Genomic DNA, 22,706 nt, shown 5'->3' on the forward strand with positions numbered 1-22,706 from the left:
GGCCTTGTAAGCTACTCAGTTGAAAAAATAATCACTATGAACGAGTTAATAGCGATTGTTTTTCCAACTAAGTAGCTTACTTCAAAGAGCAGCTAGAGGTGGACAATGAATGTTACCCTGCAAGCATTGCCCGCATTCACAGAACATATAGAGCCCAAAATTGGTGGACATACCACACACTACTGCCCGAAAATGCAAAATTGGCCAAAAAAACCCATGCATACCACCGACATACCGCCTGGCGGAAAATTCATCAGTGACATACCCAAAAGTGCAAAATTCATGACATACCACCGACATACCACGGAAATGCATACCGTCCTGGAGAAGGTGCTTTTAAGTCAATCTTAAGTGGACGGTATGTACACAGAGCTAACAGGTTTGTTTGATATAGAAACATAGAAACATAGAAAATAGGTGCAGGAGTAGGCCATTCGGCCCTTCTAGCCTGCACCGCCATTCAATGAGTTCATGGCTGAACATTCAACTTCAGTACCCCATTCCTGCTTTCTCGCCATACCCCTTGATCCCCCTAGCAGTAAGGACCTCATCTAACTCCTTTTTGAATATATTTAGTGAATTGGCCTCAACAACTTTCTGTGGTAGAGAATTCCACAGGTTCACCACTCTCTGGGTGAAGAAGTTCCTCCGCATCTCGGTCCTAAATGGCTTACCCCTTATCCTTAGACTGTGACCCCTGGTTCTGGACTTCCCCAACATTGGGAACATTCTTCCTGCATCTAACCTGTCTAACCCCGTCAGAATTTTATATGTTTCTATGAGGTCCCCTCTCATTCTTCTGAACTCCAGTGAATACAAGCCCAGTTGATCCAGTCTTTCTTGATAGGTCAGTCCCGCCATCCCGGGAATCAGTCTGGTGAACCTTCGCTGCACTCCCTCAATAGCAAGAATGTCCTTCCTCAGGTTAGGAGACCAAAACTGTACACAATACTCCAGGTGTGGCCTCACCAATGCCCTGTACAACTGTAGCAACACCTCCCTGCCCCTGTACTCAAATCCCCTTGCTATGAAGGCCAACATGCCATTTGCTTTCTTAACCGCCTGCTGCACCTGCATGCCAACCTTCAATGACTGATGTACCATGACACCCAGGTCTCTTTGCACCTCCCCTTTTCCTAATCTGTCACCATTCAGATAATAGTCTGTCTCTCTGTTTTTACCACCAAAGTGGATAACCTCACATTTATCCACATTATACTTATATTTATAGTTCTCTACAGTTCGATGTATTTTTCAATGGATTATATTATTTTCCAGAGTTAGGCAATAATATAAATGTTCTAATAAAGCCTTATTTACTCCTTTATTAATGAACTATAATAAAAATGCTATTAGTGTCTCTCACCCCCGCCCCCAGTCTCTCCCACATCCCAGTCTCTCTCACCCATCCAGGTCTCTACCCCCCACCCTCTCCCCCCGACCCTAAAACCATCTCTCCCACCCCCCACCCCACAGCGATCTCTTCCTCCACAGCAATCTCCTCCCCCCCCAATGATCTCAGCCGCCCCACAGCGATCTCACCCCCCCACCCCACACAGCAATCTCTTCACCCCCCTCCACAGTGATCTCCTCCGCCCCCCACACACAGCGATATCTCCCCCCCCCACTCAGCGATCTCAGGCCACCCCACAGTGATCTCTCCCCCTCCCCACAATGATCTCTCCCCCCCCACACAGCAATCTCTTCCCCCCCCCGCCACAGTGATCTCCTCCGCCCCCCACACACCGCGATCTCTCTCCCCTCCCCCCCACAGCGATCTCTCCCCCCCCACAGTGATCTCTCTCCCCCCCCCACACACACACAGCGATCTCTCCCCCCTCCCCCCCACAGTGATCTCCCCCCCCCGCCACACACACACACACACACACATACAGCAATCTCTCCCCCACACACAGTGATCTCTCTCCCCTCCCCCCCACAGCGATCTCTCCCCCTCCCCACAGTGATCTCCCCCCCCCCCCCGCCACACACACACACAGCGATCTCTCCTCCCACACACACACACACACAGCGATCTCTGCCCCCTCCCCACACACACACACACACACAGCGATTTCTCCCCCCCCCCACAGCGATCTCTCCCCCCCCACACACACACACACACACACACACACAGCGATCTCCCCCCCCCCCCGCCACACACACACACAGTGATCTCCCCCCCCCCCACACACACACACACACACACAGCGATCTCTCCCCCACACACAGCGATCTCTCTCCCCTCCCCCCACAGCGATCTCTCCCCCTCCCCACAGTGATCTCCCACCCCCCCGCCACACACACAGTGATCTCTTCCCCCCCACACACACACACACACACACAGCGATCTCTCCCCGCCCCCCCACAGCGATCTCTCCCCCCACCCCCCCACACACACACACACACACACACACACACACACACACACACACAGCGATCTCTCCCCTCCCCGCCACACACACACACACACAGTGATCTCCCCCCCCCACACACACACACACAGCGATCTCTCCCCCCCCCCCCACACACACACACACACACACAGTGATCCCCCCCCCCCCACACACACACACACACACACAGAGCGATCTCTCTCCCTTCCCCCCCACAGCGATCTCTCCCCCCTCCACCCCACAGTGATCTCCCCCCGCCCCCGCCACACACACACACACACAGCAATCTCTCCCCCACACACAGCGATCTCTCTTCCCTCCCCCTCCACAGCGATCTCTCCCCCTCCCCACACACACACAGCGATCTCTCCCCCCTCCCCCCCACAGTGATCTCCCCCCCCCCCCCACACACACACACAGAGCGATCTCTCTCCCTTCCCCCCCACAGCGATCTCTCCCCCCTCCCCCCCACAGTGATCTCCCCCCGCCCCCGCCACACACACACAGCAATCTCTCCCCCACACACAGCGATCTCTCTTCCCTCCCCCCCCACAGCGATCTCTCCCCCTCCCCACACACACACAGCGATCTCTCCCCCCTCCCCCCCACAGTGATCTCCCCCCCCACACACACACACACAGAGCGATCTCTCCCCCTCCCCACACACACACAGCGATCTCCCCCCCCCCACACACACACACACACACAGAGCAATCTCTCTCCCTTCCCCCCCACAGCGATCTCTCCCCCCTCCCCCCCACAGTGATCTCCCCCCGCCCCCGCCACACACACACACACACACAGCAATCTCTCCCCCACACACAGCGATCTCTCTTCCCTCCCCCCCCACAGCGATCTCTCCCCCTCCCCACACACACACAGCGATCTCTCCCCCCTCCCCCCCACAGTGATCTCCCCCCCCCCACACACACACACACAGAGCGATCTCTCCCCCCCCCACACACACACACACACACAAACACACACACACAGCGATCTCCCCCCCCCCCCACACACACACACACAGAGCGATCTCTCCCCCCCCCACACACACACACACACACACACAGCGATCTCCCCCCCCCCCCCACACACACACACAGAGCGATCTCTCCCCCCCCACACAAACACACACACACAGCGATCTCCCCCCCCCCCCCCACACACACACACACAGCGATCTCCCCCCCGCACATAGCGCCCTCAGGCTGGCAGTCTTTGGTCTCTCAGTGGTGCCTCTCGGGGGGGCGGAGCTTCACAGCAGCATGCGCATGCGCACAACTCGGGAGCCGAAGATTCCTGAGTCAAAAGGCCTCTCCGCCGCACACCGCCGGCTGCACTCCGCTCCCGCCCGCTGCACTCCGATCGGCTTTTGGCCGAGAAAAATTCGACGAAATTCCCGCCCACTCAGCCCTAGTGGTGCCGGCCGGTAAAAAAAAATTACGCACTGCCCGTGGACCAATTTTGGCCCCATAATTAAAAAAGCTTTTATCTACATATGAAAATGAACATTACAACTTTCCTTTATGGACATAAGTTATCTGCACTTTATAATTTCTCATACAAAAACATGCAGTGAAGGTATTAGCTAAGTCAATTATTCATCATCACATTAAAGATTGTGAGCCTTATCCAAAATAAGCACATATCATTTTAATTAAAGCTAAATTTAAATGATGACATTAAGTTACAGGTAATAGTCATAAAACTTACACTTTGTTTGGGCTTATTAAGCGGCCTCAGATTGTCACCTGACTACATGTACATCAAAGGAAGTTAAAAGAAAATCTAATTAGAATAATGAAGAATGGGGCTGTAATTGAGGATAGCAGTATGTTGAAAAGGGTCTGTGAATTCTTCCCTCATTCAAGCTGCTTGTTCTCAGTTACAACCTACAGCATTTTCGCATGTCCAGTACTGTTTAATTGTAAAACTGGAAATTGTACTTAGGTCTCATGGCTTTGATCCACCGGTTAATCAATTCCGCTGTTAGCTCATCTTCCAGAAGTAGATACTCTCCATCTGTTGGTATCACCACCAACATGCTTGCACTTCCTTGGTATGGAAGCTTTAGGATTTTACAAGAATGGGTCTTGTCATGTGTGAAGTGAAATGACTCATGTATGAACATCATTGGAACTTTGACTCTGGTGTATGCATTTACATAGAATGTCCCATCTGTAGTAGTGTTTGGATGAAAGGGAAACATCCACGCCCCTGAAGAAAAAATCGGCATTTGTTATTATTCCAAAATTACTTGTTATTTTTGTCTCATATCACAGACAAACACGTGTAACTTTGATTGTGCGACTATTGTTGGGTGGATCTACATTATTGATGTTAAAATATGGGTTTTCTTAGTTTTCCTTCCATAATAGTTAATTTTTTCTCCTCCTCATCCCCTCCCCTTCCCCTCTCTCCCTCACATCACACAGTATTAACTATTTACATTCTATATTAATACTTGGATGAAGGAACTGAGTGTAATGTAGCCAAGTTTCCTGATGATACAAAGATGGGTGGGAAAGCAAGTTGTGAGGAGGACACCAAGAATCTGCAAAGGGATCTAGATAGGCGAAGTGAGTGGGCAAACATTTGGCAGATGGAGTATTGGGCCCAAGTTTCCACATGATTCGCGCCTGATTTTTAGGAGCAACTGGTGGAGAACGGACTATTTTAGAAATCGCAATTCTCCACATTTTTTTTCTGCAGTTCTAGTCAGGTAGAACAGTTCTAGTTTAGAACAGAATTTTTTCTTCAAAAGGGGGCGTGTCCGGCCACTGACGCCTGATTTGAAAGTTTCCACAGTGAAAATGTACTCCAAACTAAAGTAGAATGGCGCCAGTGAAGATTTTTGTAGAACTGAAAAAACCTGTTCTACACATTAAAAAATCAGGCGCAGGTTACAAATTAGGCGTCCAGAACGAGGTGGGGGGGGGAAGGGAACTCATTAAATTTGACAATAAATCCTTATTTATACTTCTACAAATATTATACAAATAAATCCGACCTGAATAAACATTTATAAGCCAAGAAAAGATTAAATAAACCATCTTCCTACCTGTGTGAAAGTGCTTCAGCCAGGGAGAATTCTGCAGCTGTTCGTGCCGCTGAGCGAGAGAGGGAGGGAGAGAGAGAGAGGGAGAGGGGAGGGAGGGAGAGAGGGAGGGAGGGAGAGGGAGGGGGGAGCGGGTGTCGGGTCGGGGGGGGGAGCGGGTGTCGAGTCGGGGGGGGGGGGAGCGGGTGTCGGGTCGGGGGGGGGGAGCAGGCCTCGGGTCGGGGAGCGGGACTCGGGTCGGGGCGGGGGGGAGAGCAGGTCTCGGGTCTCTGTCGGGGTGGGTGGTGGGGAGAGCGGGTGTCGGGTCGGGGTGGGCGGGGAGCAGGAACTGGCCGTGGGAGGAGCCTCATTCACGCAGCCCCAGTGAGGCCATTCAGCCAGGGCTAGGGGCTGCGTGCTTCGGGCCCCTCCCACACAGTTCGGCGCCTGGAGCTACTGCACTTGCGTGCCGACTGTAGCGCGCATGTGCAGAGGTCCCGGCACTGTTTTCAGCGCAGGGACCTGGCTCCGCCCCCCCCCCCACAGCTCGTGCCGGCTGCGTCGAGTGCCACAGGACCTGTAAGTCGGTGGAGACTACCGAGGATTTTTTTAGGCGCCGTTTTAGGCGCGAAAAACGGGCGCCCAGCTCGGAGGGGCGCCCGTTTTTTTTCTTGTGGAAACTTGGGCCCTATATGTGGGAAAGTGTGAGGTTGTACACTTTGGCAGGAAAAATAAAAAAGCAAATTATTATTTAAATGGATACAGATTATAAAATGCTGCAGTATAGAGGGTTCTTGTGCATGAAATACAAAATGTGAATATGCAGATACAGCAAGTAATCAGGAAGGCAAATGGAATGTTGGTCTTTATTGCAAGGGGGGGTGGGGTATAAAAGCAGGGAAGTCCTGCTACAATTGTACAGGGTATTGATGAGGCCACATCTAGAGTACTGCGTATAGTTTTGGTCTCCTTAATGAAGGAAGGATATACTTGCAATGGAAGCAGTTCAGAGAAGGTTCACTAGGTTGATTTCTGAGATGAAGGGGTTGACTTATGAAGAAAGGTTGAGCAGGTTAGGCCTATACTCATTGGAGTTTAGAAGAATGAGAGGTGATCTTATTGAAACATATAAGGTACTGAGGGGGCTCAACAAGGTAGGTGCAGAGAGGATGTTTCCCCTCATGGGGAATCTAGAACTAGGGGGCATAGTTCAAGAATAAGGGGTCGCCCATTTAAAACTGAGATGAGAAGGAATTTCTTCTCTCAGAGGGTTGTAAATCTGTGGAATTCTCTGCCCCAGAGAGCTTTGGAGGCTGGGTCATTGAATATATTTAAGGCAGAGATAGACAGATTTTTGAGCGATAAGGTAATAAAGGGTTATGGGGAGCGGGCAGGGAAGTGGAGCTGAGTCCATGATCAGATCAGCCATGATCTTATTAAATGGCGGAGCAGGCTCGAGGGGCCAAATGGCCTACTCCTCTCTTATGTTCTTATTAAGCTGAAGAAAAGGCTTACAGAAGAAAAAGTGGAAATCCAGAGATGCAAACAGAGTGTATGAACAAAAACTTAAGAAAATAAAGCTAATAGTAAAAGAGTGCTAAGGAGGAATGCAGGCCCATTAAAGCTAAGTGAAGATGATACTATAATGGATAATAAGGACATGGCAGATTTTTTAAATGAATACTTAAGAGTAGAAACTGGAGGAGCAGAGAGATTTGGGTGGCCACGTACACAAATCACTAAAAGCTAGTGCACAGTTACACAAAGTCATCAAAAAGGCTAATGGAATGTTGGTCTTAATTTCAAGGAGACTGGAATACAAAGGGGAGCAAGTTATGCTTCAGTTGTACAGAACCTTGGTCAGATGCCATCTGGAGTATTGTGTACAGTTCTGGGCACCGCATCTCTGGAAGGATATATTGGCCTTGGAGAGGGGTAAAGTGCAGATTTACCAAAATGATATTCAGGCTTAGAGAGTTGAATTATGAGGACAATTTGCATAAATTTGGGTTATATTCCCTTGAGTTTAGACAGTTGAAGGGTGATCTAATTGAGACGTTTATAATGATAAAAGGATTTGATAGTGTAGATACAGAGAAGCTATTTCCTCTTGTGGGGGAATCCAGAACAAAGGGGAAAATCTTAAAATTAAAGAGAGGCTATTCCAGTGTTAAATCAGGAAGCATTTTTTCACACTAGTGGTAGTGTAAATGTGGAATTATCTCCCCAAAAGGCTGACGATGCTGGGTCAATTGAAATTTTCAAGACTGAGATCAACAGGTTTTTTTAGGTAAGGGTATCAAGAGATATGGATCAAAAGTAGGTAAATAGAGCTGATGTACAGATCAGCCATGATCTCATTGCATGGCTGAACAAACTCGAGGGCCTGAATGGCCTACTCCTGTTCCTATATTTAATTTGGGGTCATATACAGTTATTACACAATCATACTAATAATCTGCTCCATTTCTGCTCTAGCTCCGATTTGGCTAATGAGATGTCACTAGTTTCACACTAATTCTCATAAAGCTAATCTACAATTCTTAGAACAGAAATTGTGGAACTCTTTACTTCCCTCACTCTTACTTTCTTCCGACAGGCATTTAAAACCAAGCTTTGGGTCACCTAGCTGCCACCACTTGATTTATTTCACCTATTCTTTTCAGCCTTAATGATGTCTTCACTTTGCTTCCCAATTCAAAAAAAGAATGGCGAGGATTCTTTTTTTTATTAATATTTTGAAATAATTTCATATACTCAATCGAAAACTTTGGAAAAAAATCTTACCTTTGAATAAGATGTAATTAGTAAACATAAGTTTGGTTTCACTAGCCACAGAATCTAACAACTTGTTGATTTTTCCATCTGTTCTATTGCGGATATATTGGTTAATAATATCTTTGGTATTGGCTGTCTCTTGAAAATTTACTGCAATAATATCAGCATTATAAAAACGAGAAAGATCATCAATGAATGTTGGTTTCAAGTCAATATCATCCTGTACAAACAAAGAACTTCCCTGTGAGATAAGAAATCCTTTGTTCCTGGTGATGTTTCTGTGAAGCCACTGAAACAACATGTGCAATAGGTACTGGTTGTTGGTATTGACCAACTCTTGTATGTCAAGGCCTCGGAGTATGTCATCATGTGTAGCTTGTTTAGCGCCAAGGGATAACATGGCGAAGGTTGTGGAGACAGAAATAGGTGAAAAAAATACATTATCTTCATGTAGGTTTGCTATTTTCCTGTAGAGGTTAAAACCAAATTCATTATTCTTTGCTGTGAATGTGTGGATTGTTTGCATATCAGGGACTGATTCTGGTTGTTCCGATGGTGCTGGTGTGACTTCAACATCATGTTCTGAACCTGTATTGAAATTCCCATGCTGCTGCAGTGCTCTCCTTTGATCAGATTCAGATTGGGCTTGGTGCTGCTGTGCTATTGCAGTGATCATGAAGCCACCACATATCAGAAGGATAGACATTTCATTTTTCATTTTTTCTTGTCTTGACGATCTCAGAATTATCTGCAAAGAGATATGCTAGATTATAGATGAATATGAATTTAATAAGGCATTATCCTTGCATCAACATTATAAGACAGCATCTTAGTAAGCTGCATTCACCAGACAATCTTATACTGAAACATTTACTCCATGTCTTTTATTTTTCAGATAAGAGTATTGTCATGTATTCAACTATTATTGTAACCAATACATAAGCTGACCTAAGTTGTACACCTTGAGAACATTGACCACAAGACGGTGAACTTGTGGGAGACACTCCTAACCTGAACTTTCAGGTATAAAAAGGGAAGCTCCACCCATCTTCATCACTTGAGGTCTTGGTAATAAAGGTAACTGGTCACAGAGTGACCTTCTCTCAAGTATTGGCCTCGTGTGCATTTATACTGTATAGTAAGGACATATCATTGGCAACGAGAAACTGGGATTTAAACCACGCGAGCATGGCCACTAGCAGCACAGAAGAGAGGTATTGTGTTGCTGATGATTGGGACGACTTTATTGAGAGACTACAGCAAAGTTTTGTCACTAAGGAATGGCTGGGACAGGATTCGGCCGACAAACGCAGGGCTCATCTCCTGACAGTTTGTGGATCCAGAATGTACTCCCTGATGAAGGACCTTCTAGCGGCAGAGAAGCCGGCGGACAAGACGTTCGAAGAGCTCAGTAAGTTGATTGGTGAACACCTTAAACCGGCGAGCAGCATGCACATGGCGAGACACCGGTTTTACACGCACCGGCGGTGAGAAGGGCAAAGCGTTCCAGACTTCGTGGCAGATCTCCGGCGACTGGCGAGCCTATGTACGTTCCCAGATGCATGCAGAGCGGAGATGCTGCGAGACTTTTTTATTGAGGGCATCGGGCACGCTGGGGTTTTCAGGAAACTGATTGAGACCAAAGACTTGACCTTGGAAGCGGCGGCTCTGATAGCCCAGACATTTATCTCAGGGGAGGAAGAGATCAGAATGATGTATGACAAAAATCTTGGCTCAAATGCGGCAAACAACCAGGGAGTCAACATTGTTAATGCGGCACACAGTTCTCTCGGCAGACAAGGGCAATCGGACATGCCCCAGCATGTAGTCGAACCCAAAGGGGGAATTTAATAGAGACAATGGCTAGCTGAATGGCGATTCATGCCATCGCAATGGAAAATGCGGCCAGTAATGGAGCCATCAACACCTGTTAATGGTGCGCTCAAGGACAGTTACAGAAACAGTCAGAGACGATTGACTGGTAATGGACCTTTTGTTTCCAACAACAAGGCCTCCAGCTCATGCTGGAGGTGTGGAGGCAAACACCCAGCCAGAGCTTGCAGATATCAGCAATATACCTTCAGAAACTGCAACGTCAGCGGTCACTTGGCGCTTATGTGCAGGAAGCCTGCAGCCAGGTTGATGTACGAGGAGGACAGGCCTGATGCAAGCCCTACGAGCCAAATGAATGCTGGGGGAAATCGCTGGAAGCTGAAGTTCAGCAAGTTCATGTGGAGCACATATACAGTTCATATACCAGGACGCCACCAATAATGATGCAAGTGCTTCTCAATGGCATCTCAGTATTAATGGAGCTAGACACGGGGGCCAGCCAGTCCCTGATGCATATCAAACAGTTCGAAAGGTTGTGGTGTCCAAGGCCAGGAGGCCAAAATTATTGCTGATTGACACACAGCTACGGACATATACAAAGGAGATCATTCCGGTGCTAGGCAGCACCACGGTAGTCGTGACCCACAAAGATTGGAGAACAGGTTGTCACTCTGGATTGTCCCGGTGGATGGTCCCGCACTACTGGGGAGGAGTTGGCTTGCTGTCATGAACTGGAAATGGGCAATGTCAATGCAATTTCTTCTGTGGAGCAAGTATCATGCTCACAGGTCCTGGACAAATTTGACTCATTATTTCAACACGACATCGGCACTTTCATGGGGGCCAAGGTAGTGATTCACATAAACCCGAGAGCAGAGGACCTCTTTGTGATGCTATCCTGTGGCAAACTTTTTTCAAAATTGGACCTGACCTCAGCTTATGTGACCCAGGAGCTGGCGAGTGAGTCAAAGAAGCTGACCACCATCACGACACACAAGGGGTTGTTTGAGTATAACAGATGCCTGTCCGGGATTCGTTCGGCCTCCGCGATCTTTCAGCGAAATATAGAAAGCCTCCTCAAGTCGATTCCAAGGACGGTGGTTTTTCAAGACAACATCCTCATCACGGGTCGCGATACTGAAGAACACCTCCACAACCTGAAGGAGGTACTACGCAGACTGGACCGGGTAGGGCTGCGACTGAAAAAGGCGAAGTGCATCTTCTTAGCTCCAGAGGTAGAATTCCTGGGGCTGAGGGTAGCAGCAGACGGGATCAGACACACTGTGTCCAAAACAGAAGTGATCCAGAGAGCACCCAGACCCCGTAACACGACGGAGCTGCGTTCGTTCCTGGGGCTCCTGAACTATTTTGGTAACTTTCTTCCCAAATTGAGCACGCTGTTAGAGCCGCTACACGTGCTCCTACGCAAAGGTTGCAATTGGATCTGGGGGGACAGCCAGAAGCTCCACCCACCTTCATCACTTGAAGTCTTGGTAATAAAGGTAACTGGTCACAGAGTGACCTTCTCTCAAGTATGGGCCTCGTGTGCATTTATACTGAATAGTAAGGACATATCAAGTATGAATAAAGAGTTTATTTATTTTCATGTATTAACAAATTAATGCATGAAACTCGTATAAGCTATCCATTCTCATAACCTACTTGCAACTCTGCATAAAACAAATGGGTGTTGTAGTAGCGAAAACCTTAATCAAGGGAAAAGTAATTTGGTAAAGTTAAAACATAAAGCAAGAAAGGCTGAGAGAAAGGTTTAGTGTGTTCATGGAGGAATAGCTGAGTCCCACATTCTAGCAGTTAGGCTGAAATAAAGAACGACATGCTCACAAGGGGCCAGGACTAAGGTCAAAGAATCCTCTGAAGAGATAACACTCCCGAGAGCACAAACAAGATAAATGTAGACAGCTCACAGAAATAATGAGATGAGGCCGCTGTTATGTATGGAGAAAGAGTCAGACTGAACACTGTGAGCTCAAAGTAAAGTGTGACCTTAGTCTTTTATTGCAGGTCTCCAGAGTGCCTCTCCAACCTGTGAAGTCTCCTTAAATACCTCTGCTCCCAAGGAATTATGGGATCCCTTGGGACTCCAGGGGATGAGCCCTCTGGTGGCTGTACAGAGTAAATACGTCCACATATATAACAACACTCCCCCCCCACCCCCCCCAAAGTCAGTAGTGCAACTATTTACAATGTGAGTCGCTCTGAAGCCCTTCTTGCCCTGGTTGATCGTCTCGGTGTGAAAGCTGGTGTTGTTGAATCATTTGTTGGGCCCTCGCTGGACTGCTGTGCAGCTGGCCTTGCTGGGCTGCCTGGTGTGTTGGGCCCAGCAGGGCTGATGTGGATGATGGGTTCTGCTTCGTGGTCAACCGTGATGCCGGTTGCCATTGGTGTGTATGTTGGGGGATCAAAAATGGTAGGGTCCAAGGTGGGTTGCTCAGGATAGTCTGTGAATCTGAGTTTGATTTGGTCCAAGTGTTTCCGGTGAATGAGTCCATTTGAAAGTTTGACCCGAAGCACGCTGCTTCCCTCTTTGGCCACGACAGTGCCGGGAAGCCACTTAGGACCTTGTCCATAATTTAATACAAATACAGGATCATTGATTTCAATTTTGCGTGACACATTTGCGCTATCATGGTATGCACTTTGTTGAAGCCGCCTGCTCTTTACCTGTTCATGTACATCAGGATGAACTAACGAGAGCATTGTCTTAAGTACTCTTTTCATGAACAGTTCAGCAGGTGGGATCCCAGTGAGTGAGTGTGGTCTCGTGCGGAAGCTAAACAGGACTCGAGATAGGCTAGTCTGCAGTGAGCCTTCAGTTAACCCCTTCAAGACTTGCTTGATGGTTTGCACTGCTCTCTCTGCCTGACCATTGGACGCTGGTTTAAACGGGGCAGATGTGACATGTTTGATCTCGTTACGGGTCATGAATTCTTTGAACTCAGCACTGGTAAAACATGGCCCGTTGTCGCTCATCAGGACATTGGGTCAGCCGTGCGTGGCAAACATGGCCCGCAGGCTTTCAGTAGTGGCAGCAGACATGCAAGCCAACATTATCTCACATTCAATCCACTTGGAGTACGTGTCTACAACCACAAGGAACATTTTACCCAAGAACGGGCCTGCATAGTCGATGTGTACCCTAGACCACGGTTTGGAGGGCCAAGACCGTAAACTTAGCGGCGCCTCCCTGGGTATTTTGCTTAACTGCAAGCATGTATTACATCTGTGAACGCAGGACTCTTAAGTCCACATCGATACCGGGCCACCACACCTGGGATCTGGCTATCACTTTCATCATTACGATGCCTGAGTGGGTACTGTGGAGGTCATTGATGAAGGTATCTCTGCCCTTCTTGGGGACCACTACTCAATTGCCCCACAGAAGGCAGTCTGCCTGTATAGACATTTCATTTTTGTGCCACTGGAACGGCTTTATCTGTTCCTGCATTTCCACTGGGACACTGGACCAGCTCCCGTGAAGCACACAGCTTTTCACTATAGATAATGGGCCCAAGTTTCCACATGATTTGCGCCTGATTTTTAGGAGCTACTGGTGGAGAACGGATTATCTTAGAAATCGCAATTCTCCACATTTTCTTTTCTGCAGTTCTAGTCAGGTAGAACAGTTCTACTTTGGAACAGAATTTTTTCTTCAAAAGGGGGCGTGTCCGGCCACAGTTTCCACAGTGAAAACGTACTCCAAACTAACTTAGAATGGAGCAAGTGAAGATTTTTGTAGAACTGAAAAAACCTGTTCTACACATTAAAAAATCAGGCGCAGGTTACAAATTAGGCGTCCAGAACGAGGTGGGGGGGGAGGGAACTCATTAAATTCTACAATAAATCCTTATTTATACTTCTACAAATATTATACAAATAAATCCAACCTGAATAAACATTTATAAGCAAAGAAAAGATTAAATAAACCATCTTCCTACATGTGTGAAAGTGCTTCAGGCACGGAGAATGCTGCATTCAGCCTGAGGCGCCCGTACTTCCCGCGGGGGGGGGGGAGGAGGAGGCGCCCGTTCTTTCCCGTGGGGGGGGGAGGCGCCCGTTCTTCCCGCGGGGGGGGAGGGGAGAGGAGGCGCCCATTCTTTCCCGCGGGGGGGGGAAGCGCCCGTTCTTCCCGCGGTGGGGGGGGGGAGGGGAGAGGAGGCGCCCATTCTTTCCCGCGGGGGGGTAGGAGGTGCCCGTTCTTCACGCGGGGGGGGGGAGGAGGCGCCCGTTCTTTCCCGCGGGGGGAGGGAAGAGGCGCCCGTTCTTCACGCGGGGGGGGTAGGAGGTGCCCGTTCTTTCCCGCGGCGGGGGGGGAGGCGCCCGTTCTTTCCCGCGGGGGGGGGAGGGGAGAGGAGGCGCCCATTCTTTCTCGCGGCGGGGGGAGGCGCCCGTTCTTCCTGCGGTGGGGGGGGGGAGGGGAGAGGAGGCGCCCATTCTTTCCCGTGGGGGGGGGGAGGAGGCGCCCGTTCTTTCCCGTGGGGGGGGAGGAGGCGCCCGTTCTTTCCCGCGGGGGGGGGAGGGGAGAGGAGGCGCCCGTTCTTTCCCGCGGGGGGAGGGTAGGAGGCGCCCGTTCTTCCCGCGGGGAGGGGGAGGGGAGAGGAGGCGCCCGTTCTTTCCCGTGGGGGGGGGGAGGAGGCGCCCGTTCTTTCCCGCGGGGGGGGGAGGGGAGAGGAGGCGCCCGTTCTTTCCCGCGGGGGGAGGGTAGGAGGCGCCCGTTCTTCCCGCGGGGAGGGGGAGGGGAGAGGAGGCGCCCGTTCTTTCCCGTGGGGGGGGGGAGGAGGCGCCCGTTCTTTCCCGCGGGGGGGGGAGAGGCGCCCGTTCTTTCCCGTGGGGGAGGGTAGGAGGCGCCCGTTCTTCCCGCGGGGAGGGGGAGGGGAGAGGAGGCGCCCGTTCTTTCCCGTGGGGGGGGGGAGGAGGCGCCCGTTCTTTCCCGCGGGGGGGGGAGAGGCGCCCGTTCTTTCCCGTGGGGGGGGGGAGGAGGCGCCCGTTCTTTCCCGCGGGGGGGGGAGGCGCCCGTTCTTCCCGCGGGGGGGGAGGCGCCCCTTCTTCCCGCGGGGGGGTAGGAGGCGCCCGTTCTTCCCGCGGGGGGGTAGGAGGCGCCCGTTCTTCCCGCGGGGGGGGGAGGGGAGAGGAGGCGCCCGTTCTTCCCGCGGGGGGGGGAGGGGAGAGGAGGCGCCCGTTCTTCCCGTGGGGGGGGGGGAGAGGAGGCGCCCGTTCTTTCCCGCGGGGGGGGGAGGAGGCGCCCGTTCTTCCCGCTGGGGGAGTAGGAGGCGCCCGTTCTTCCCGCGGGGGGGGGGGTAGGAGGCGCCCGTTCTTTCCCGCGGGGGGGGGAGAGGCGCCCGTTCTTCCCGCGGGGCGGGGGGGAAGGAGACAGTGAGAAGGCTGCAAGTGCTGATGTTCTGATGGCAATGTGCTTTTATTAAAAAAATTTTCAAAAATTAAACAGCTACAAAGAACTACAAAAATGGCCGAGTGCCAATGTTTCCTTCACACTGCGCGTGCGCGAACGCTCCAACGCGCACGCGCAGCGTTGCCGGCAGGAAAAAAACTAATTTAAATAGTACCCGCCCCCTCCCACTTACAAAATCGGCGCGAGTGTAGGCTCCGCCCCCTGGGCGCCGCGCCAGGCAGACAAGGAGCTGCAGAACGCTCCAGAATCGGGATTTTTTTTTTAGGCACCGTTTTACGTGCGAAAAACGGGCGCCCAGCTCGGAGGGGCACCCGTTTTTTATCGTGTGGAAACTTGGGACCTATAAGGGGTCCTGGCTTGTCCAGGTTTTGATCTGTCAGGCAGTGACGGGTGATTGCTCACTATCATATGCTTTACATAACATGGCTAGATCTGCAGGCTGTGCCATATCCACCCCCCTGGGCAATGATGGCCTACTGAGAGCATCGACACAGTTTTCTGTGCCTGGCCTGTGGCGGATGGCATAGTTGTATGTGGACAATGTGAGTGCCCATCTCTGGATTCGGGCCGATGCGTTGGTATTTATCCCTTTACTCTCGGGAAACAGGGATATAAGTGGCTTATAGTCAGTTTCCAGTTTGAATTTTAGCCCAAACAGGTATTGATGCATTTTCTTTACCCTATAGACACACGCTAACGCTTCTTTTTCAATCATGCTGTCGGCTCGCTCAGCCTTAGACAGACTCCTGGATGCATAAGCAATCAATTGCAGTTTCCCAAAATCATCAGCTTGTTGCACACGCGACACCATATGACGACGTATCACATGCTAGTACCAAACGCTTACATGGATCATACAATGCAAGCAATTTGTTTGAGCATAACAAAGGCATTTTCTTGGATTTTGCCCCAAACCCATTCGTCCCCTTTTCGTAGTAAGACATGCAGTGGTTCTAACAGTGTGCTGAGACCCGGTAAGAAGTTACCAAAGTAGTTCAGGAGCCTCAGAAACGACCGCAGATCCATCATGTTCTGTGGCCTCGGTACGTTCTTGATTGCCTCCGTCTTTGTGTTGGTGGGCCTGATGCCGTCCGCCGCAATCCTCCTTCCCAGGAACTCCACTTCAGGCACCAGGAAAACGCACTTCGAGCATTTGAATCTGAGTCCCATGCGGTTGAGTTGACTAAGAACCTTCTCCAGGTTCTGCAGATGCTCGACTGTGTTCTGAACTGTGAGCAAGATGTCGTCCTGGAAGACCACGGTGTGCGGGACCGACTTCAGTAAGCTTTCCATGTTTCTCTGGAATATCACCACCGCCGATCGGATTCCAAACGGGCTTCTGTTAGAAACAAAAAGACCTTTGTGCGTGTTGATGCAGGTGAGGGGTTTCGATGATTCCTCCAGTTCCTGCGTCATGTAGGCGGAAGTCAGATCCAACTTGGTGAACGTCTTTCCTCCCGCCAGCGTTGCAAAGAGGTCGTCGGCCTTTGGTAGTGGGTATTGGTCCTGCAGGGAGAAACGATTGATAGTTACTTTGTAATCACCACAGATTCTGATGGTGCCATCTCCCTTGAGGACTGGGACGATAGGACTGGCTCACTCGTTGAATTCGATCGGTGAAATGATGCCCTCTCTTTGCAGCCGGTCTAGCTCGATCTCTACCCTTTCTCTCATCATGTATGGTACTGCTCTTGCCTTGTGATGAATGGGTCGTGCCCCCAGAATTAGGTGGATATGCACTTTTGCTCCTTGGAATTTCTCGATGCCTGGTTCAAACAGCGAAGGAAATTTGTTTAAGACCTGGGCACAAGAAATGTCGTTAGCGGGCGATAGCGCTCGGACGTCGTCCCAGTTCCAGCGTATCTTTCCTAGTGTGGGACCATCGCCCAGTACGACCCAGAGTGGTAGCTTGTGCACCGCTCCATCATAGGAGACCTTTACGGTAGCACTGCCGATATATAAAACGGAAAAGAGTGACTAAAGTAAATGTTGGTCCCTTAGAAGATAAGAAGGGGGATTTAATAATGGGAAATGTGGAAATGGCTGAGACCTTAAACAATTATTTTGCTTCGGTCTTCACAGTGGAAGACACAAAAACCATGCCAAAAATTGCTGGTCACGGGAATGTGGGAAGGGAGGACCTGGAGACAATCACTATCACTAGGGGGGTAGTGCTGGACAGGCTAATGGGACTCAAGGTAGACAAGTCCCCTGGTCCTGATGAAATGCATCCCAGGGTATTAAAAGAGATGGCGGAAGTTATAGCAGATGCATTCGTTATAATCTACCAAAATTCTCTGGACCCTGGGGAGGTACCAGCGGATTGGAAAGCAGTTAACGTAATGCCTCTGTTTAAAAAAGGGGGCAGACAAAAGGCAGGTAACTATAGGCCGATTAGTTTAACATCTGAAGTGAGGAAAATGCTTGAAGCTATCATTAAGGAAGAAATAGCGGGACATCTAGATAGGAATAGTGCAATCAAGCAGATGCAACATGGATTCATGAAGGGGAAATCATGTTTAACTAATTTACTGGAATTCTTTGAGGATATAATGAGCATGGCGGATAGAGGTGTACCGATGGATGTGGTGTATTTAGATTTCCAAAAGGCATTCGATAAGGTGCCACACAAAAGGTTACTGCAGAAGATAAAGGTACATGGAGACAGAGAAAATGTATTAGCATGGATAGAGAATTGGCTGGCTAACAGAAAGCAGAGAGTCGGGATAAATGGGTCCTTTTCGGGTTGGAAATCGGTAGTTAGTGGTGTGTCACAGGGATCGGTGCTGGGACCACAACTGTTTACAATATATGTAGGTGACCTGGAAGAGGGGACAGAGTGTAGTGTAACAAAATTTGCAGATGACACAAAGATTAGTGGGAAAGCAGGTTGTGTAGAGGACACAGAGAGGCTGAAAAGAGATTTAGATAGGTTAAGTGAATGGGCTAAGGTTTGGCAGATGGAATACAATGTCGGAAAATGTGAGGTCATCCACCTTGGAAAAAAAAACAGTAAAAGGGAATATTATTTGAATGGGGAAAAATTACAACATGCTGCGGTGCAATGGGACTTTGGGGTCCTTGTGCATGAATCCCAAAAAGTTCGTTTGCAGGTGCAGCAGGTAATCAGGAAGGCGAATGGAATGTTGGCCTTCATTGCGAGAGGGATGGAGTACAAAAGCAGGGTGGTCCTGCTGCAACTGTACAGGGTATTGGTAAGGCCGCACCTGGAGTACTGCGTGCAGTTTTGGTCACCTTATTTAAGGAAGGATATACTAGCTTTGGAGGGGGTACAGAGATGATTCACTAGATTCCGGAGATGAAGGGGTTACCTTATGATGATAGATTGAGTAGACTGGGTCTTTACTCGTTGGAGTTCAGAAGGATGAGGGGTGATCTTATAGAAACATTTAAAATAATGAAAGGGATAGACAAGATAGAGGCAGAGACGTTGTTTCCACTGGTCGGGGAGACTAGAACTAGGGGACACAGCCTCAAAATACGGGGGAGCCAATTTAAAACCGAGTTGAGAAGGAATTTCTTCTCCCAGAGGGTTGTGAATCTGTGGAATTCTCTGCCCTAGGAAGCAGTTGAGGCTAGCTCATTGAATGTATTCAAGTCACAGATAGACCAATAAGGTAATTAAGGGCTATGGGAAGCGGGCGGGTAAGTGGAGCTGAGTCTATGGCCAGATCAGCCATGACCTTTTTGAATGGCGGAAGAGGCTCGAGGGGCTAGATGGCCTACTCCTGTTCCTAATTCTTATGTTCTTATGTTATGTTCTTATGTTCAAATGCTCTCGGACCAGTGTGCACAAATCAACATATGATTTCTCCATGGGTTTTGCTGGAGTGAGCAGATTCTTCATGAGGCCATACATTGGTGCCCCACAGACGGTGAGGAGAATCGGCCTTCGTTTGGCAGTGCTCTCTTCCCCATCTAGCTCATTGGCCACAAAGTATTGGTCGAGTCGCTCCACAAAAGTTTCCCAATCATCTCCCTCCAAAAATTTCTCCAGGATGCCCACTGTTCTCTGCATCTTTGGGTTCACTATCTGTATCTCATCGCCTGTTGTTGTGTATGAAGAAAGAGTCAGACTGAACAATGTGAGCTCAAAGTAAAGTGTGACCTTAGTCTTTTATTGCAGGTTTCCAGAGTGCTTTTCCAACCTGTGAAGCCTCCTTAAATACCTGTGCTCCCAAGGGATTATGGGATCCCTTGCGACTCCAGGAGATGAGCCCTCTGGTGGCTGTACAGAGTAAATACAAGTCCACATATATAACAGCCACCATGTTCGAGTCACATGAGATAGCAGAAATAATGCCCCTTTCAAATGAGGATAGCCAGATGTATCTATCAAGGACACAGTCTGAGAGTTAGAGCCTGGGAACAAGTTCACAGAAATGTAACACGTAACCTGTAGGGGGCTTCCCCAGCAACAGTGGCCATAACTGAATGTACCAATTAAATCATTAGAAATTACTGTAACCAATAAAATTACTGTAACTGTAGTACCCAATGAAATCACTGTAACTATATTAACCAATGTATTAGTAGCAGGTGGGCGGGGACTGGTGGCAAATAACCAATTGAACGCTTCTCTGCGTAGTTTCATTATTTTGACTGTACTCTGAATGCATAAAATATAACTGCACAGGCTGTTCTGTGAGACCAGCGATTAGAGCATCCAGTAGGGGTACTGATGCAACCAGTTCTCCCTTGATTAATCAGGTTTTAATAAACAATTCTTTGCTCTATATATGGACCTTTAAGTCGAGTGTTATATTTTTAATACTCCACAACATTTTGGCGTAGTCGGTAGGATACATCGGGCAGCCTACAGACGAGCGTATAGGGATCCATCACGAGTGAGTATATTTAAACTACCAATCATAATCCGATGGGAGCTGTTACGTGACGTGTCTGTTGCCCGGGGTACCTGAATCTGTGAAAGATCTGTTATGGTGTAAAAGACTTCGGGGAATTAGGAAGTCACTATAGACACTATCATAAGGTATCGATGTTCAAGGGAAAATGGCTCGAGGGACAATCAGTATATTAGAACATAGATAAATCGATAAGGGTGTCGATGGAATTGCAGGCTCTAGGGGTAGGGGAAACTGATTCGGGGGACAATCAGTATATAAGAATAGTTTAAATCGATAAGAAGTTGGTGAGACCGTAGACGCCAGGTTTACGTGAAACCAAGTAGGGAGATGGTCAGTATCTGAGAATACAGTGAAACCGATATAGGGTTTCACTGAGTATGTCGTGTAAAGATATGCTGGACACTGCTCCCTTATGGGGGGCTGGGTAGATATTTTTCAGATGACCATAAAAAATCTGATAGTGACTATCTCAAGTGACGAATGGGATCCAAAAATAGTGCCGGCCAAACAATAAAATTAATAAGCTTTGTTGAATGAAGAACTGGTGTGAATGTCTGTCTTTAAATGAAAAGTGCTCAATGAATTTTTAATTTGTCTGAAAGCCTGTTTAAAAAAATGATGCAGCTGTCTGTTCGTTTTAGCTCCACCCACTTTTTCAGACAGTGGAAGGTTTTTAGCCCTTTGTTGTGTTGTCCTGGATGTGGCAAGTTTTAAGAACGTGTGAACCAAGAATTCAGTTACATTTTAAGTTAGAAACGCAGGTGCGGACTTATTTCGAACATAAGTTACGGAGCTAGGATATGCACAAAGGATAGGTTTGTTTAACAAAAGATAAAAAATGCATGGTCCTGTTTGTTTTAAAAAATAAATTTTGACACGCTCACTTACTAGGCAAAAGAAAACATGTAATCATTGATTACATTGGTTTGAAGACAACAAATTTAGTCTAAGAATGAGATATAGAACAAAGAAGGGAAATTGTAATGCCTTTAAAAAAGCCTGCGTGGGTCTCTCGAGGCTGCGGGCGGGGAAGTTACACCCCCATTTTCCTTTGTGCAAAACCTTATGTTAAATGATGTGAAAGCTTCTAGCTCAGTAGAAGGAGTTTTAAATAAAAGATTGGCAGTACAATATTTGAATTAGGATTTTGAGATATTTCAGGTGATTCTCCTTGATAAACATTTTGGCTGTATTGGAAAATCTTGGGTTTGGAAACCTTTTTAATAAAAGTACACATCTGTATAACTATACCTCAACTACTACATAGAAACATAGAAAATAGGTGCAGGAGTAGGCCATTCGGCCCTTCGAGCCTGCACCACCATTCAACAAGATCATCGCTGATCATTCCCTCAGTACCCCTTTCCTGCTTTCTCTCCATACCCCTTGATCCCCTTAGCCGTAAGGGCCATATCTAACTCCCACTTGAATATATCCAATGAACTGGCATCAACAACTCTCTGCGGCAGGGAATTCCACAGGTTAACAACTCTGAGTGAAGAAATTTCTCCTCATCTCAGTCCTAAATGGCCGACTCCTTATCCGAAGACTCTGTCCACTGGTTCTGGACTTCCCCAACATCAGGAACATTCTACCCGCATCTAACCTGTCCCGTCCCATCAGAATCTTATATGTTTCTATGAGATCCCCTCTCATCCTTCTAAACTCCAATGTATAAAGGCCCAGTTGATCCAGTCTCTCCTCATATGTCAGTCCTGCCATCCCAGGAATCAATCTGGTGAACCTTCGCTGCACTCCCTCAATAGCAAGAACGTCCTTCCTCAGATTAGGTGAACCAAAACTGAACACAATATTCCAGGTGAGGCTGCACCAAGGCCCTGTACAACTGCAGTAAGACCTCCCTGCTCCTATACTCAAATCCCCTAGCTATGAAGGCCAACATACCATTTGCCTTCTTCACCGCCTGCTATACCTGTATGCCAACTTTCAATGACTGATGAACCATGACACCCAGGTCTCGTTGCACCTCCCCTTTTCCTAATCTGCTGCCATTCTGATAATATTCTGTCTTTGCGTTTTTGCCCTCAAAGTGGATAACCTCACATTTATCCACATTATACTGCATCTGCCATGCATTTGCCCACTCACATAACCTGTCCAAGTCACCCTGCAGCCTCCTAGCGTCTCTTTCACAGCTCACACCGCCACCCAGTTTAGTGTCATCTGCAAACTTGGAGATATTACACTAAATTCCTTCATCCAAATCATTTGATGTATATTGTAAAGAGCTGGGGTCCCAGCACTGAGCCCTGCGGCACTCCACTAGTCACTGCCTGCCATTCTGAAAAGGACCCGTTTATCCCGACTCACTGCTTCCTGTC

At 48.7% G+C, this 22,706-nt stretch overlaps 1 protein-coding gene across 1 annotated transcript in view; it reads right to left on the minus strand.

Moving 5' to 3' along the window:
- The window catches only part of LOC139262785 (protein Z-dependent protease inhibitor-like), a 75,713-nt gene that overhangs the window by 9,691 nt on the left and 43,316 nt on the right, over window positions 1–22,706 (minus strand). Inside the window, exons 2-3 of the mRNA XM_070877936.1 lie at window positions 8,221–8,959; window positions 4,343–4,613 (exon numbers count right to left, since the gene is read on the minus strand). Of these exons, the coding sequence (XP_070734037.1) occupies window positions 4,343–4,613; window positions 8,221–8,959 (1,010 nt within the window). The remainder of the gene's footprint in view (window positions 1–4,342; window positions 4,614–8,220; window positions 8,960–22,706) is intronic.

Source organism: Pristiophorus japonicus, chromosome 4 (genome assembly GCF_044704955.1).
Source record: "Pristiophorus japonicus isolate sPriJap1 chromosome 4, sPriJap1.hap1, whole genome shotgun sequence".
Lineage (NCBI taxonomy): Eukaryota > Metazoa > Chordata > Chondrichthyes > Pristiophoridae > Pristiophorus > Pristiophorus japonicus.